General features: G+C 37.7%; 1 protein-coding gene across 1 annotated transcript in view; it reads left to right on the top strand.

Annotated features, from left to right (window-relative positions):
* Positions 1-17,171, top strand: part of pdia5 (protein disulfide isomerase family A, member 5) — a 63,710-nt gene that overhangs the window by 44,256 nt on the left and 2,283 nt on the right. Inside the window, exons 14-16 of the mRNA XM_084420245.1 lie at positions 2,805-2,935; positions 5,851-5,921; positions 16,278-16,412. Of these exons, the coding sequence (XP_084276371.1) occupies positions 2,805-2,935; positions 5,851-5,921; positions 16,278-16,412 (337 nt within the window). The remainder of the gene's footprint in view (positions 1-2,804; positions 2,936-5,850; positions 5,922-16,277; positions 16,413-17,171) is intronic.

Raw genomic sequence — 17,171 nt, 5'->3', positions numbered from 1 at the left:
ACTGTAATGATATTCCTGTGAACTTAAAATAAAACGTCACATTGTAATTTCTGTCAGTTAAGTCTATTTATTACCAAAGCATTTGTCAGTAATATACGGAGCCCCTGAGGGGACCTTTGAAAAAAAAAAAAAAAATAGGACTTTTGCGTGCGCACGATAAAGTTTCGCGTGCTCACGCGTTACAATTTCCGGTTTGGTTATAGTGTCATTACTACAAATGTGGGAAAAGGGATGAGATGAGAGTGTGCTTGGAGCATGCAAAACAAAACTTAATGAAGTGGTCAAAATCATGTCTGACTCACTCCATGTCTCATATATTGCGCATCCTATTTTACTCGTGCTGTTCACTTTTCATAATCAACATAGATGGAAAAATTATACATTATAATATTTTAACAAATATGAAACTAAATGCGCTTATTTAATGACTACAACACATGTAGTAGGCCCACAGACTCTCTATTTGTACAAATTGCTGCACATTCATTTAATTCTGAATTTTGCACACATAAGTTGAAAGGCATTTGTTTGTGCATAGTAAAACATATCTGCAACATTTATCAATTTCACGGATAATTGTGCGTGCATTTATTAATTAGGCCTATTATCTTAATGAATAATGCAACAAGGACGAAGCATGTAAACTGCATTGTTTGTTTATTCAGAATGGAATGGATCGCAAATGGATTTTGACCACTTAATTAAAGGGTTAGTTCACCCAAAAATGAAAATTATGTCATTAATGACTCACCCTCATGTCGTTCCAAGCCCGTAAGACCTCCATTCATCTTCGGAACCATCTTCTAATCATCTTTAGTCCGAGAGCTTTCTGTCCCTCCATTGAAAATGTATGTACGGTATACTGTCCATGTCCAGAAAGGTAATAAAGACATCATCAAAGTAGTCCTTGTGACTACAGTGGCTCAATCTTAAGTTTATCAAGCGACGAGAATACTTTTTGTGCGCAAAAAGTAAACAAAAATAACGACTTTATTCCACTATTCATTTCCTTCTCTCTGGGCCTTGAGTGAGTTCACGTAGTGTAATAGCGCAGCGCTTCTGTGTTGTACGTCACACGTAGGCTCACTATTGGCCGACGCTGGTCATGTGTGTGATGCGTGTGACAGAGAGTCATTAATGACATAATTTTCATTTTTGGGTGAACTAACCCTTTAAGTTTTGTTTTGTAGAAAACCTTTCTTTTAAAGTGAATTTCGTTTTGTATAAATTGTATCTTAATTTTAATAAATTTTTCATCAACCAATTGCCTGTATTTAATAAATGAGAAGCAAATATATAGCAGACAATATAATCATGGAGGCGCCAGCGCGCTGCGGTCACTTGCATTGCACGTGAACTGGAGCGCATCTCATCATAAATTAACCGAAACTCAGTGTATGCCTCACATACATGAGAAATACATCTGAAGAAAGCTTGAAATGTCTTTAAACGAAACAATTCAAAACGAAAAGAAATAGGCTACTCTCTGATTATGTAATCCATGATGTGGGACCTGATATTCATTTATGTGATATTCATGCTTTTTTTTTTCTTACAGTAAAGCACAGTCTCCCTATAATAAGACAAATCTCTGGAGGCATGCTCCAAGCACACTCTCATCTCATCCCTTTTCCCACATTTGTAGTAATGACACTATAACCAAACTGGAAATTGTAACGCGTGAGCACGTGAAACTTTCTCGTGCGCACGCAAAAGTCCGTATTATAATTTTTTTGCAAAGGTCCCCTCAGGGCTCCGTAGTAATACAGTTAAAATGGGGGAAAATGTGAATATTTGCGTTGCAGGTCGATTTAAGGTGTGCCCCTTAATGTTCTGCTTGTACAGTGCTCCTGGTAAAATGCCCTCAGAAAAGTATATTGTCATTGCAGTAAATAACTACAATGATAATCACAAAAATACACTACCGTTCGAAGGTTAGGGGTCAGTAAGATGTATTTAATGGTTTTAAAAGAAGTCTCTTATGTTCACTAAAGCTGCATTTATTCAGATTTATTTATTTATTATTATTAGCAGTGTTGTACTGCTTAATATTTTTGAGGAAAATGTGATTCTTTGATCAATATAGAAAGTTCAAAAGAACAGCATTTATTTGAAATGGAAAACGTCAATGTATCGATGTGGAAGTCTTTACAATCACTTTTGATCACTTTAATTAATCTATGCTGAATAAAAGTATTAATTTCTTTTAAATAAATCTTACTAACCCCAAACGGGTCATGTATATGTAATGTAAAAAATACACTCTTTAGGGCCCAAGCAGATGGTGCGGGGACCCTCTTGGAATTGCTCTAATTATTAATTATTATAATTTTTGGAAACACTTTATTTTACAGTGTCCTTGTTACACATGTTACATGTAGTTACTATAGTAATAACTATAAATTATGCATAATTACATGCAACTAACCCTAAACTAAACCCTCATCCTAACCCTTGCCCTATAGTAAGTACATGAAGTTACTTATTATTACTCAGTACTTAAAATAAAGTAACCTAATTTTTTTTACATGTAATTCTGTGGCGTAAGTGTCTAAATGCTTTTGGAGCCGTTCAGTTTCGCTAAATTCACAGGTGTAAGTCTAATTACTCCAGCTTTTCATTCAGTATATTAAATTGATAATACCAATTTGGATAGTTATCATATAATGACCTAACTTGGCTGTGAGTATTATATAGTTATTATATAATGACCTAACTTGGCTGTGAGTATTATAGTTTCAGAGATCTCAGCCTTAAAGCTTACCTATTAAATCAGGCTCTCTCTCTCTCTCTCTTTCTCTCAGTCCCCAGGCCCCACCTCCTCCAGAGAAGTCGTGGGAGGAGATGCCGTCCAGCGTGAGCCACCTGGGAGCCGAGGATTTCAGGGAATCTCTGAAAAAGAAGAAACACGCCTTGGTCATGTTCTATGCTCCATGTAAGCCTTCTGTTTTTTCAGAAATACCGCAGCTGTAGTTTCTGTCTCGAAGCACGTATCCAGCCTTCTTCTAAACCTTTTCAAATTATGAGGCAGTATTTTGTTGCATCCTCCTAAAACATCATGTGTGACGGCAATTATATGGAGCACTGAAATGTGCAGGTGGCGTAACATCTGCCAAATGACACCATAATTTCCTGCATATAATATTTGACAATGTTTAAAATATTCACAATAGGCCATACTGTAACAGTTTAAAAGGATGTTTTCCTCTCTGTACGTTTCTGATAATATATCACATTTGGCAAAAACCATGGAAATGGAGATGAATTACTAACTCTGTTATTATTTGTGAAGTCGAACACAGTTTAATGCAGTTAATTTCAATTCATCTAAGTTATATAGTGCTTTTTACATATTACATATTGTTCCATAGCAGCTTTACAAAGAATAGTGCCTTACAAAAAACCCTCAATAAACAAGAAAATGGTGACCATAGCAAGGAAAAAAGGCATAGAAAGAAATGAAAACTTTTTTTTTTTTTACCTATTATAGTATTTATATAATATTTTAAGGCAGTTGCAATATGTCAAGACTGAAGCTTGTTGCTCTTTTATATTGTACATCTGTGACAAAAAGCACCAGATTGTAGCCAATTTGTTGTGACACTCTTCCAATTTGCGTAGATGCTACAATACATTTCAAACTGTTTAGAAATCTGGCCAACCAGATCGTCAGGTTGGCACTAGCTTAAGAGCTGTGATGACCAACAACAGCCAATGAAATTGTAAGAGGAAGGCTAGACAGTGGGAAGCAGGAGCCAAAAACAAAACATCAAACTGCTGCCCACGTCTCCCCCAATACTGTCTCCTCCTTATTGGCATTCGGCTCACTTTCTTCTTTTTCTTCCTTCATGTTGTTTGTTGACATGTTGTCAAGAATTGTAGTGTTGCTATGTTGAGTTTTTGTGTAAACAAATCTCAAGATCACAGCAATAGTCAGGGAGACTGGTCTTGTAATTTGATGCACGTTTTCAGAATGTAAAAAAACCCTTTTTACATACAGTACTTGTTTACTTGATCAATTTAAATTATCTGTGCTCTTTAATTTGAGTGTCGTCACTAGATCACGCGCAGAACTTTCCACTCCCATCAATGCTTTTATAGGATTGCATTTTCATGCTAATTTGCCCTGTTTAGTAAATCCGGCCCTTAGTGTTTAGCCATTTTGACTTTTTTCTTCTTTTTTTCCTTTTTTTTTTTGCCCAGGAGTGTATATATATCTGACTCGATTTTTTTGTGGACTTTTTTCATTCTGTGCAGCATCAGTATTGGTTGCACACACGTTTGAGAACACAATTTCAAATTAATATGCCATTTTTGTTATCATAACTGAGGCGTGTAACATAATTGCAGTGAGTATTCAAAGAACAATGGCATAATTATTTAACATTAGACTGTATTGTGTCATTCTCTACATCTACTGAACTCTCAGTCTCACTGAATCCTTTAATTACAGCTTTTTTTAGAAGTGTAATACAAACAGAAAGAATAAAAGTAGCTTTTGTATTGGGTATTGCAGAGCTTTACTGAATGATTCCATCAGTGTTGCTTTGTTCTGGTGAACGGCACTATTTGATGAACACGATAGTGGGCAGCCTGGATTGCTGTAGAAGCAACTTTCTAGTTAATGACAGGGTAGGTCTTTGCATTTGTACACACTGAAGGTTTAAATGTCACCTGGCGACCCTGATAACAGTGGTAACACTTCGGAGCGAGCATGATAGTTGAAATGAGATGTTCTTATCAGAGGGTATCAAGCAGACTCAAGGGCTTTAGTTCTCACAATCCACTTCCAGTATGTCAGATGTCAATGTCAAGTCAGCACATCATTTCTAGGGAGTAAAAGATTCAGTGCGTTGGAATTATATTGACAATTGGACCGCCCTAGAAATAGTTCCCAGGGCAGTGCGCTTACTACTGAACTAGAGTCGATTGAAACGCTCCCAAAATTTCTTCTTGCATATGATGAAAAATGATTATGCTCTGTTATTTTAAGTACAGCTTCTGCCCACGCTTTGAGTTCTTGATTAGCGTATCTATCTGGGCATTGAGTCAGACTCGCATCGACCTTGCATGAGTCTGGAGGCCAGCCCAGCCTTTCTTCTCCTCATATAATGGCAACATGAGCCAAAAGTGGAGGTACGCAACTTTATGCTCCATTATTTATAATGACCCTCGTGTGTCTGAAATCAGATGCCTTGTTCCTCACACAAATAGACCTTTGTTTGCTGCCCTGCAAATTACGACCGTGCCGTTAACTACCATTTAAAAGTGAACTTGAATAACTTTTCATTTAAAAACGTAAAATAGCACAAGTGTGTGCAAACAAGATTGCGTGACAACCTAAACTAGCACAGTAAATGAGACGTTTTTTAGCTTTAGGCAGCTGTTTATTGATGGAAGTTGTTTGTTTGAAACATGTAGCACAAAATGCCATGCATAATTCATAATAATAACACCGTCAGCTTCAAAACCACCTTGCAAGAACATGATGGAAATGAAAGTTTAGGAGTTTTGAGAGTAGAAACTCTTGCCTGTTCTTTAGTAAGCTTGATGGACATGCATTGCCTCGGGAAAGCCACCGTTGGGCCTATGAGAATAATAAAGCAACTTTCGACATGCTATTAAGATTAATTTAGTCATTTTAACCTGCTACACACAGATGCATTAGTTTGGGTTAAGTTAGTCATGCGAGTAATGTCTTTATCTTTGAAGAATTCAGTCATTTTCTTCTGTTCTTTCGCTTTAGTACTCATCTCTATTTGCTGGGATATATCACCTCTTGCTGTTTGTTCTCTGCATTATGAGGTGAGACAGCTCGATGAATACTTATATCTTACTGTTTTCCCCCAGGGTGTCCACACTGCAAGAATGCCGTCCCTCATTTCACCACAGCGGCCGAGCTGTTCAAAGAGGACCGCAAGGTGAGGCTCAGCGCCATTAAGGAGATTTCCAGACACTCTAAATAACAAACGCTTTCAAATGACTTCCAGGTTCTGTCAAGCGCAATCAGGTTCTCTCTCTCTCATTCAGACAGCCTTCACACATCCCAGAATTTAATCTCTTTTCATCTCCAGAACATTCTCAAGGACTTCAATGTCAGAGTCCCTTTGCTGTCTGATGCAGTCGACCTTCAAACCTCACTCATTATACTTGTAGTTTTTCCTCTGTTGATATCTGTATTGTAGTGTGTGGCAGATAATGCTGTTTTAGCCATGTCTTGTCAGTTTAAACTTTTTAAACGTCTTCGCTTCTTCTACCCTTGCATGTTTAAAGGGGTTGGTGCCTGTGGTATTGTGGGGGAATTGTTTTTGGACATTTTAGTCCAATATAAATTGGAAAAAAAGTGGTAGCACTTTATTTTACTGTAACAAGTACATAGTATGAGGAACAGGACTGTAAAATAAAGTCCTGTTCCTCATACTATGTACTTGCTATAGTAGTTACAATAACTAGGTACTAACCATGAACCAACCCCTAAACCTAACCTTAAACCGCGTAGTTATCTTGTATTACCTAGTCCTTCATTAGGGAAGTATACTGTAAAATAAAGTGCAATCAAAAAAAGTGAAATGACGTGAAGGCCAAGTATGGTAACGCATACTCGGAATTTGTCCTCTGCATTTAACACATCCAAGTTAGTGCACACACATTAGGAGCAGAGAGTAGTGAACACTCTCTCTCACACACACACACACACACACACACACACACCCGGAGCAGTGGGCAGCCATTGATTGGGTGTGTAGGTGCTTTGCTCAAGGGCACCTCAATCATTTCCTGCCAGTGTTGAGAACCAAACCCGCAATCTATCTACTGTATATGGTCCCGAATACAGTAAAACAGTAATACTGTGAAATATTATTACAATATAAAATATTTAAATATATTTTAAAATGTAATTTATTCCTGTGATGGAAAAGCTGTCTTCAGTGTCACATGATCCTTCAGAAATCATTCTAATATGCTGATTTAGTGCTCAAGAAAAAATTCTTATTATTCTCAATATTGAAAACAGTTGTTCTGCTTAATTTTCTTTTGGAAACCATGATACATTTTTCTTTGATGTATTTGGTGATTAGAAAGTTCAAAAGAACAACATTTATTTGAAATACAAATATTTAGTACTATTATAAATGACTTTTTGAGCAATATAATGCATTCTTGCTGCATAAAACTATTAATTTCTTTAAAAAGAATCCTACAGACCTAAAACTTTTGAAAAGTAGTGTATATATGTACCTATTGCATAAACTAATGTTAACTAATTAAACCTGTAAATTTGTAAAGTGTTAACCCATTATTATTATTATTTTGGGCTTTATTTCACCATTCCCCTCTCACATGCATGACGTGCTCAGGCTTTGGCTATGAGCTGTGTCATTTTGTCACGGACTAGGTAAGGGCTGATAAGCTTGTAATGTGTGCTCGGCATTACTTTTAAATTCACACATTGCATTCACTTTGACGAGCGTTTCAACTTTTCCACGCTTCAGACAAGTAACACTCCATCTTAGATGTCTATGCACTGACTTTTCAGCATTCTCTAAATCTTTCCTGTTTCTCCCGAAACTTCTTTGAAAAGTAGCTGGCTCTCTTTTGAATCTTCAAGGGCCTGTAAAAACATTTCCCTGGCTTCTTTAACTACAGACATTTATCATTGGCCATAAGACAGTGATGTTGAATTGTTGTTCGCAAATGTCTATAATTCATCAGGCACAACGTCAGTCCTCTTCAATTTCCCTATAGCTCTTAAGTTTGCGCATAATCGTTATTCAGTTGAACTGCAGTTGGAAATTCACTTTGCCAAGATTCAAATGGAGCCAATTCTGAGCTGACGCCCTTCTAGATATTATTAAAAACAGATATTGTTTGTCTGAAGAATAAAAGCTTGGTTCGTGAAGCTCCATCTGCTGGTTTTTCCAAAACAGTGAGCCACTTCACATCATTTAAAATACAGTCAAGGTTATTTTCCCACATGCATAAACCTGTGCTTTTGTCTGTCAGTCAAGAGGCATATTAGACCACATGAGCATCAGAGCATTATATTATGTACACATTTTATCACAGGGCTGTTGAATGCTGGATTCTAATTTGTTGACGAACATTCAAATCATGCTGTTATTTTTTTAGTAAAAACACATCTAAACAAGTGAACCAAAACCTACAAAGACACTGACCATGCAAACAAATAATACAATAACAAACAATAGTATAAAAATGACATTTGACGTTTTTCCTTCTAAATTACCTTTATTAGCTATGGAAAGCATTCTTTCTTTTTCTTTCTCGATCTCTTTCTCTCTTTGCACACATACACTGTGCAAACACACACTTGCACATAGATGAAAACAAACACGCGCTCAGAAAGGACTCGTCAGTGATGCCCTGTGATCAACTTTTTCAATGAAATAGTTAGCAAACTATGAAAAAAATGACATGACATTTCACGGTAGTAACATAGCTGTTCTTGAAGCAATTAAACTTACAGCTTCACTATTAGTAAAAACGCTGCTGACGAACATTAAAGTCACACGCTTAATCTCTTTCTCATTCTCTCTCTCTCATACCTGCATTAGTCTGCATATCAGTGGCTCAAGCCTTTGTTACTAGCTCTAAAATTAAAATTTTGAATTAGCAACAGAAGCTTGGGATGAGATGCATAAGAAATTGGTTCTACACTCGAGCACATTTAAAGGACGGCAACCTGACAAATGTCTTGAAATAAAACAATGAGTCTAAGTCACTAAGTATGCGTATGCACAAATTTGTGTGTTAAATCTGAGTACGAACATTTAAAGGTGCATTGTGTAATATTTGGGAGGATCTGTTGACAGAAATTCAATTTCATATACATAACTATGTTTTCAGTGGTGTATAAAGACCTTACATAATGAACCGTTATGTTTTTATTTCCTTAGAACGAGCCATTTCTCTCTACACACACCGTGGGTCCCCTTACATTGAAATAGCCGTTATGCACCACCATGTTTCTACAGTAGCCCTAAATGGATAAACCGCGTTTCGTCACTATGTTGTTCTTCGTGCAAAGAAGCTAGCTAAAGTCAGCAAACAAAACACTGGCACAAGAAACCTCATTGCCTAACTGGCTACTCTTTGCTGTCTCAGACGACGACATATTTTCCTGTCCGCCACCGTGACTTCTGTTGGTTGCAATTCGCAACCTCACCACTAGATGCCGCTAAAAATTACACAGTGCACCTTTTAAAAAAAATCGTGATTAACCAAAAACTTTCACAGTAAAATTTATTCTAAACTTACGAAAAAATATAGAAACAACTGAAACCACATTTACGCAAAAGGAACTTTCTCTGTGCGGCCTTATAATCGTGTTAAGAAGTTATATTTCATCTCATATATATTATATTATTTAATTTCTATATTATATTATATTATTTTTTTATAAATGATATAATAAAATTTATAAATAATAAAATTTAATTTCTTAAATATTTTTCATCATATACAGTGAAAGATTATAAAAAGCTGTGTTATAGATTTAGCTGTTTCTCTGAATAACGCAGAAATACAGCTGGCTAATGAGAGGTCTGTAATCTGGTTCTGTATAAAAGGTGTTTATTGTGTTTGAACTGGTTTTGAGAATAACACGCTTGGCGTTGGTTGAGGATCTGGCGAGAGCGCGTCTAGAGAGCGGCATTGACGAGAGGGACAAAAGTCTGTACAGGAAAGGTTGTGCAGAAAGCCCTTATATGGAGATGGTTTGGGCGTGTTTTATGTAAATGACTAACCTTGGGCACACGGCCATTAAGTTACAATACTCCACATTCACTAGCATTAGAACGAAACTAAAACCAAATTCATGTACGTACGCACGTGTTGTGAATTAGGTGGAGATTTTTCATGAATAGATCTCCTGTGTGTACAAATACGAAATAATCCAAGCGATTATTAGTGAATGAGACCCAATATCTTGAGGTGTGGTATCCATGGTATAAACGGAATAATTGACTCCAGGCCGTTGAATTATTAAAAAATGAATGCACTTGATGCTTCACATTGTGGCCGCATTACCACATTGGGTATGCATAATTTTTCTATATTTCAATGTCGTCAGTTATTCCTTAGTTCCAATCCTGTCATCTTCATCGACCCTTCATCTTGTCATCTTGACCCTGCTCCTACTACTCTTCTGAAACGTTGCCATTCAGTTATTTCTGCACCTATCTCTCACTTCATCAATGCATCTCTTACCTCTGCTTCATTTCCTCTGTCACTCAAAACTGCAGCTGTTACCCCTGTTCTCAAGAAACCCAACCTTGATCCCTCAGTTTTATCTAATTATCGTCCCATTTCAAATCTCCCCTTCATAGCTAAATTACTAGAAAGTACTGTTGCCTCCCAGCTTCAGTCTTTTCTAGTTGAAAATAATCTTTTTGATCCTTTTCAGTCTGGTTTTCGCCCTTTGCATAGTACTGAAACTGCACTAGTTAAGGTACTGAATGATCTGCTTCTCTCTGGTGACTCTGGTTCTCTGTCTATGCTCCTGCTGCTTGACCTCAGCTCTGCCTTCGATACCGTCTCCCATCAACTACTCATTTCGCGCCTTTCGGATGTGGGTATTTTTGGTGCTGCTCTTTCCTGGTTTTCCTCCTATCTCTCTGACAGACTATTCTACATTTCACTTCAGAATTTTCGCTCACCTACTGTCCCCCTGAAGCAAGGTGTCCCTCAGGGATCCGTTCTTGGGCCATTATTATTCATAATCTATATAATACCTCTTGGTCAGATCCTCCGCCGTCATGGTTTTAATTATCATTTTTACGCTGACGACATTCAATTATATACTGCCTGTACATCGACTTTATCTCTCACAACTGACAAAATCTCTGCTTGTGTACATGAAATAAAAGATTGGCTTCATTCAAATTTTCTAAAACTTAACATGGACAAAACTGAGATTATTTTCACTGGACCTCCGTCACTCAATAATAAAATTCCCACCAACTTCACCTGTGAGATCGCTGGCTCTCTTATCAAACCATCTAGTACTATTAAAAATCTTGGTGTAATTTTTGATTCCTCTCTATCTTTTCACTCTCACATTAATTCTATCACTAAATTGGCATTCTTTCATCTACGTCGTATCGCTCAGCTCCGTCCCTTTATCAGTATCTCAGATGCTGAAACTGTCATCCATGCATTTGTCACCTCACGTCTTGATTACTGCAATGCACTTTTCATTGGCCTATCAGCTAGCTCCATTTCCAAATTACAATACATTCAAAACTCTGCTGCCAGACTACTCACCCACACCAAGCGTTCTGCACATATTTCCCCAATTCTGCATGATCTTCGCTGGCTTCCTGTGGCTTACCGTATCAAATTCAAAATTCTCCTTCTCACTTTTAAGTCTCTGCACGGCCTGGCGCCCCCCTATCTCTGTAACCTGCTTCTCCCCTACACCCCGACTCGCTCTTTACGATCCGCTGATTCTAGCCTTCTCGTCGTCCCTCGGCATCGCCTTGCTTCAATGGGGGGCAGATCATTCAGTGTTGTTGCGCCCAAAATGTGGAACTCTCTCCCCCGATCACTCTGTTCTGTTAACACTATCTCTGAATTCAAATCCATGCTCAAAACTCACCTATTTTCTGAATGTTATAATTCTTAATTTTCCAATAATTTTTTTTTTTTTTTTTTTTTTTTCTCAGTTATATCTGTTTGTATTCTGCTGGTTGCCGCCCCATCTACCAAATTTTTCACTTACTGTACTCAACTGCCTACTGTTGTCCTGTCTGCTGTCTTTGTCAACTGCCTTTATTGTTGTTTGTTTATTGTAAAGCGTCCTTGAGCTCTGGAAAGGCGCTATATAAATAAAACTTATTATTATCCTGTATATGAAACTGCGCACTCATTCACTCATCCATTATTCACTACATAGTGAATGCTGTCCTTCACTATATGGCGAAAGGTTGAGTGAAAATGAGTTACACATGAGGAAAAAACATTTCTGATCTCACCTCCCATGCTGAAATGCATTTCCCAAAAAAAATTTTATTTATGATTGGTGAAGTTTTTTAAGATGTATACAGACACAGAAATGGAAATTGAAAGGGAAAGGGCTGCCGTATTTTAGTAAATATTGGGTTGGGTTGACTTTGGAAGAATGTAATTGTCTTTAATGTCAATTAAACCTGGATGAGGTCTTGCATATTCATATAAAATCTGTGCAACAGTAGTAAGGGCAGGTCCAGAACGTATGGATTAGGGTAGCTCAAAAATCTGATTTTAATTGAATTTCATTCAGACCACATATGGATGTAGTTTGGATTGGGTTTGCTTTTCAGACTACTAACAACTGAGTTGAATATTCCAAACAATTAGATTTTTTTCCCTAGCATTACAATCTATTTTTATTTATTTTTGCTTCAAAGGAATTCTAGAGCAGTTCGGCAAAAGAACAGATGAATTTGCAAATTAATGTGAGCCTGACACTTAAACAAGAAGGTTTGTTTAGATTGTATGTTGAATGGGTTGTTGTTCTGGTTCCACTTTGTCCAGTTATTTCTTCCTAGTTCCACTGTTCATCCTCTTTCTCATTAGTGCTTATTTCCTTTATATTCAGTACATTAGTAAACATCTTGAATGGCCTTCTAGCAGCACAGGGCCTCCAATTTTTAATGTGAAGCCTTTGTTTCCTGTCTGACTATTAAACATTTTTTTGTGTGTAGTAAAAGCTAAACAGATGCAGTCCAATTAAATACAACAACTGTGGAAAAAAGGCTAATGGTGTAAATCCTAGGCTTGGTTCAGATGTTCTTTTGTTGACCTGTTTTAACTTAATACCACCAAATGCAAAAGAAATAACATATTTCAGTTTCTTCTGTATCTGTAATATTCATGAGCTCACTGGCCGTTTCATTTCCTTTGCACAATGACCTGAGCTCTTTCTCTGTGAGGTTGATAATTACTGTCTGAGAAGGATCTCGGTGCCTTTGTGAATGACTTCTTTAACCTCATCCATCTCATAAACCACCCTCTGTAAGCACGAAATAGTCAGTTTCCTCACAGGCCACGAGTCTTATGTTGCTTACATCTGCTTATTGGTGAGGTTATAGCAAGATCAGTCAAGTGCCAGGAGGGTATTCCACCAACACATGAGGATCAATATCAGAATTGGCCGGCAACCAAATGTACAATCCCTTTCCTCTCGATTTTCTCCTGTCAATGTAAAGACCGACTAATCACAAGCACATTCATGTCAACCTCCAATGAAACCCTGTAATCTGGGAGGATCATGTTTGATTGGTGTAGCAAGATCCTTAGTATTTCTTTTTCATGGGAATTGTTTTTGTCCCTGTAGTCAATAATTGTATCCCTTAAAACTCATTTCTGATCACCAAAATGATACAATTTAAACTGTTTTTCTCCTGTGCGTGAACTCTACACCCATTTATTATAAGCGGATCCATTAATATGAAATTTAGCCCCACTTCCACTCAATCACACCAGCTCAGAGATCCACTAAATCAACTTTACTGAATTAAAAGCTGCACAATGGTATCGCTCTTCACAACGTCGGACTCATAACTGTAATTAATGTGATTAGCCTTTTGCTTTACTACGTTATCAAACAGTTAATAATGTGTTGCTAATGTTACACAAACCATGTTCCCTTTCGCCATCAGACCACTGCCTTTTGAAAATCAGTATCCTTAGAACGTCAGTGGAGAAAGGCTTATAGTTCATCATAACATCATATACATCATATGCAGAATGCACCCTCTATATTAAATGTACCAGATTTTTCATATCAACAGAAAAATATACTGGGATAACCTTCTCTTGAGATTTGTGATTGTTTACAAGGTAGTTTGTGATGTAAGAAACACCAGAGATTTCAAACCGTCTTTTATTTCACTGCAGTTTTAAGGAGAAAATACTCAGCAATGGTGTTGACTTATGCATTTGCACATGGTTTGTCTTAAAGCATATTAAAAACCACATACACCTATAAACAACATTTAAAAACTTGATTTTCACCACGGGGGACTCTAAGAGTAAGAACACCTCATGGCATTTAGAGGAGAATTTATTAGGAGACGGCTGAACTGATGCAATCATATAGCGTCAAACACGGTTTCCTTGAAGATAAATATTGAGTTATGCAAATAGGGCTTTTTGTTTTCACCTTAGGAGTGATAAAATGCAATGAATACCAGTTGACAGGGCTAAAATACACCTTGACAGCACCTTTATTTAGCAGAGAAAAAATGATGGAAATATGCCGCTCGCCAAGAGACATTTATGGTTCACTTGTTTGTTTCACTAACTGCCATCCTCCGATATCCTGATCATTAATCTCTACTCTTGTTTTAATGTTGGGGTGTTTGCTATATTATTCTTTCATCTTTGAATGGCCTTTTCTCGACAAGAGTGTATTACTCATTTTTCATTGCCCTAGAGAAAAAAACGGCAGGCTAAATTCGGGAAGTAGGGGTGCAGCGAGCGAAACAGATTTCACAGTTACGTTTTTACACATTAAAACTCTAAAGGATAAAGAAGTTTGATTTTAGGTGCTTTTGACTACCAGCTTCTGTTTTTTTTATGTTGCTGTCATTCCTCCTTAATTGTTTTTGCCATAACAGAAGAAGGTTTATATAAAAGCAAGTGGTCATCAAGAAGATTCAAACGTGCTGCCATGAGGCCTTATGGATTATTGAGCAGTGTTTTACATCGCTGTAAATTAGCCCAATTAAAACTCCAAGCATTGTTCAATTCAGTCCACACATTACGCAATACCCAATGTAGTTGGGTTGTTTGAATAAAAACGTGTTTCAAATATACAGCTTTCTCTGGGGAAAGTAAATCTTCCCCTGAGTTTGGCACAATGGGTCTGCATAGCACTGAGGAGTGTAAGCAATACGTTTACATGTGCACCAAAAATGCGATTATTTCCAGTAATCAGTGTAAGGATTTAATCGCAGTAAGATGTTTATGTAACGGACGTAGGCCAGTAAGAGCTGTGCGTGTAAACCTCACTCCCCTCAAGAGGCACGCTAGCGACTGATGCTAGCGGCTGCGGTCTTTATTGTCCTTGTTAGCACGCCCGAGACCCTGGTTCGAATCCCGCTCGGAGCGGGACGAGTAGGACCGTTTCATTTGGTGCCGTGACCCGGATGGGAGTGAGGTTTAGGGGGATGTGTGTAACAGACGTAGGCCAGTAAGATCTGTGTGTGTAAACCTCACTCCCCTCAAGAGGTGCACTAGCGTCTGACGCTAGCGGCTGCGGTATTTAGCGTCCTTGTTAGCGTGCCCACCTCCCACGCCAGAGACCCTGATTCAAACCCGAAGCAGGTTGACTAGGACCGGTTACATTTACTTGACACAAGCAAACCTCTTCACTCCCGTTTACATGCCATTTTCCAAACTTTGATTATTCGCTGAGTAGTGTGGTTATTTTTACCACCATTATACAAATGATGAACTCCTATACAGTAGGCATGTAACTGGCCACTGTTTTAATCTACTTTAGTAGATGCAAATGCAAAACACATTTGATGTATTGAAAGGTTATTCAGTGTTGTAACAAACATCGCAATGCTGCTGTAAATAACTGGATTTGCCTACGCTGCATCGCTTTCTTGACACTGCCTCTGGATGAAGATACAGAGCAGAGACTGCGCAGCGAGATGTGCTGACAAGAGTTTAGTGATTCAGAGTGAAGGGAGAAATTCAGAATAACGTTTCATTATTCATTCAAAAACATTAATGAACTTGTGTGAACGACACACGACATCCGTGTACGTCCGAGCACATGCGCACATTGGTCATAGTGGTAATAATGCGATTAAGGTGTTTACATGCGATTGCGATTAAGTTCAGCGTACGCGAGATAGTTCAATGCGAGTATGGTTACTATGATTGAGCTTAAATCGCATTAGTTTGAGCGAAGTATTGCGTTACCATGAGGTAAAGTTTGATCGCAATATTGCCAAAATCCCATTATAATGGCATTATGAGGGTACATGTAAACGCACTCATTGAAACCATGATCAGGCAGCATAATTCCTCCCCACATGCTACATTCACTACAACTCACAAACTCATGCCTTTTTAACTTTGAAAAAAGTGTACTCTTATGTGTCCAAAAAGTCCTGATCGATTCTACCACAGCTTTGTACATATCATATTACCATAGTAATACTACTGGATCTGATGCAACATACATAGGGAAATAAAGGTAGTTAGGCTATGGCAAAACATCCATTTACAAATAATCTTGCTTTAATTTCTTTCAGATTGCATATGCTGCGGTGGACTGCACAAAGGGACAAAACCATGAGTTGTGTAAACAGGAAGGAGTTGAGGGCTACCCAACATTCAACTATTACAACTATGGGAAGTTCAGCGAGAAATACAATGGGGAAAGAGGGGTAAGTGATCTTTCATGTGAGTGATCTGAATATAATACAGTGGCACACTTCAAGCTGCATTATTGTAGAGAAAGCACTAGCAAACTTTTCTAGCAAAATATTGAATGGGTTTGAAATTATAATGATTGGATCATGATTGAGATCCTTCTGATTGTCAAACTTCAGGTACAACTAGATTTGTGCTCCATCTAGTTCCAACCATATGTATTGTGTTAAAATATGTGTGTTTATTTAAACATGTTAATTATTGTTTATGTTATGTTTTATGTTATTTTTATTAATGGGATGGGAGCCCCAGGGACCACTAACACCAGCGAAATGCCAGCGATGCGACAAAAGACAATAGAACCCATTATAAACAGTGATGCTGTCTACACTGGATGCGGCATGACGCGAGTCACGCGATGCGACAAATCCCCGACCGAAAACTGATGCCTCGTTCTATTTATGATGTACTCCAAGCACTCATGATTCTTCTCATAGGAAGGACAAATGGATTGTCGCATCCAGTGTAGACAGCTTCTGTTGTGGCGTGTGTAGACATGGTGTAAAAGGCCTCAAAAAACTTTAGGACCACAGGATGACTTTGTTTAAATTATTGTTAATATATTAAAATATTAAAATGATTTAAAATGATAAGAAAAAATCCCCTTTTCTTTTAGTCAAAAAGATTTAGAACCACAGCCTGACATCATCCTGTTGTATCATATCCTGAGTCTGAAGTAATTTCATACGCTTTTCTAGTGCAGCGTCACCTTC

This window comes from Rutilus rutilus, assembly GCF_951802725.1.
Source record: "Rutilus rutilus genome assembly, chromosome: 10".
Lineage (NCBI taxonomy): Eukaryota > Metazoa > Chordata > Actinopteri > Cypriniformes > Leuciscidae > Rutilus > Rutilus rutilus.
Note: the sequence above shows the minus strand (reverse complement) of the source record. Positions and strands in the feature narration are given on the sequence as shown.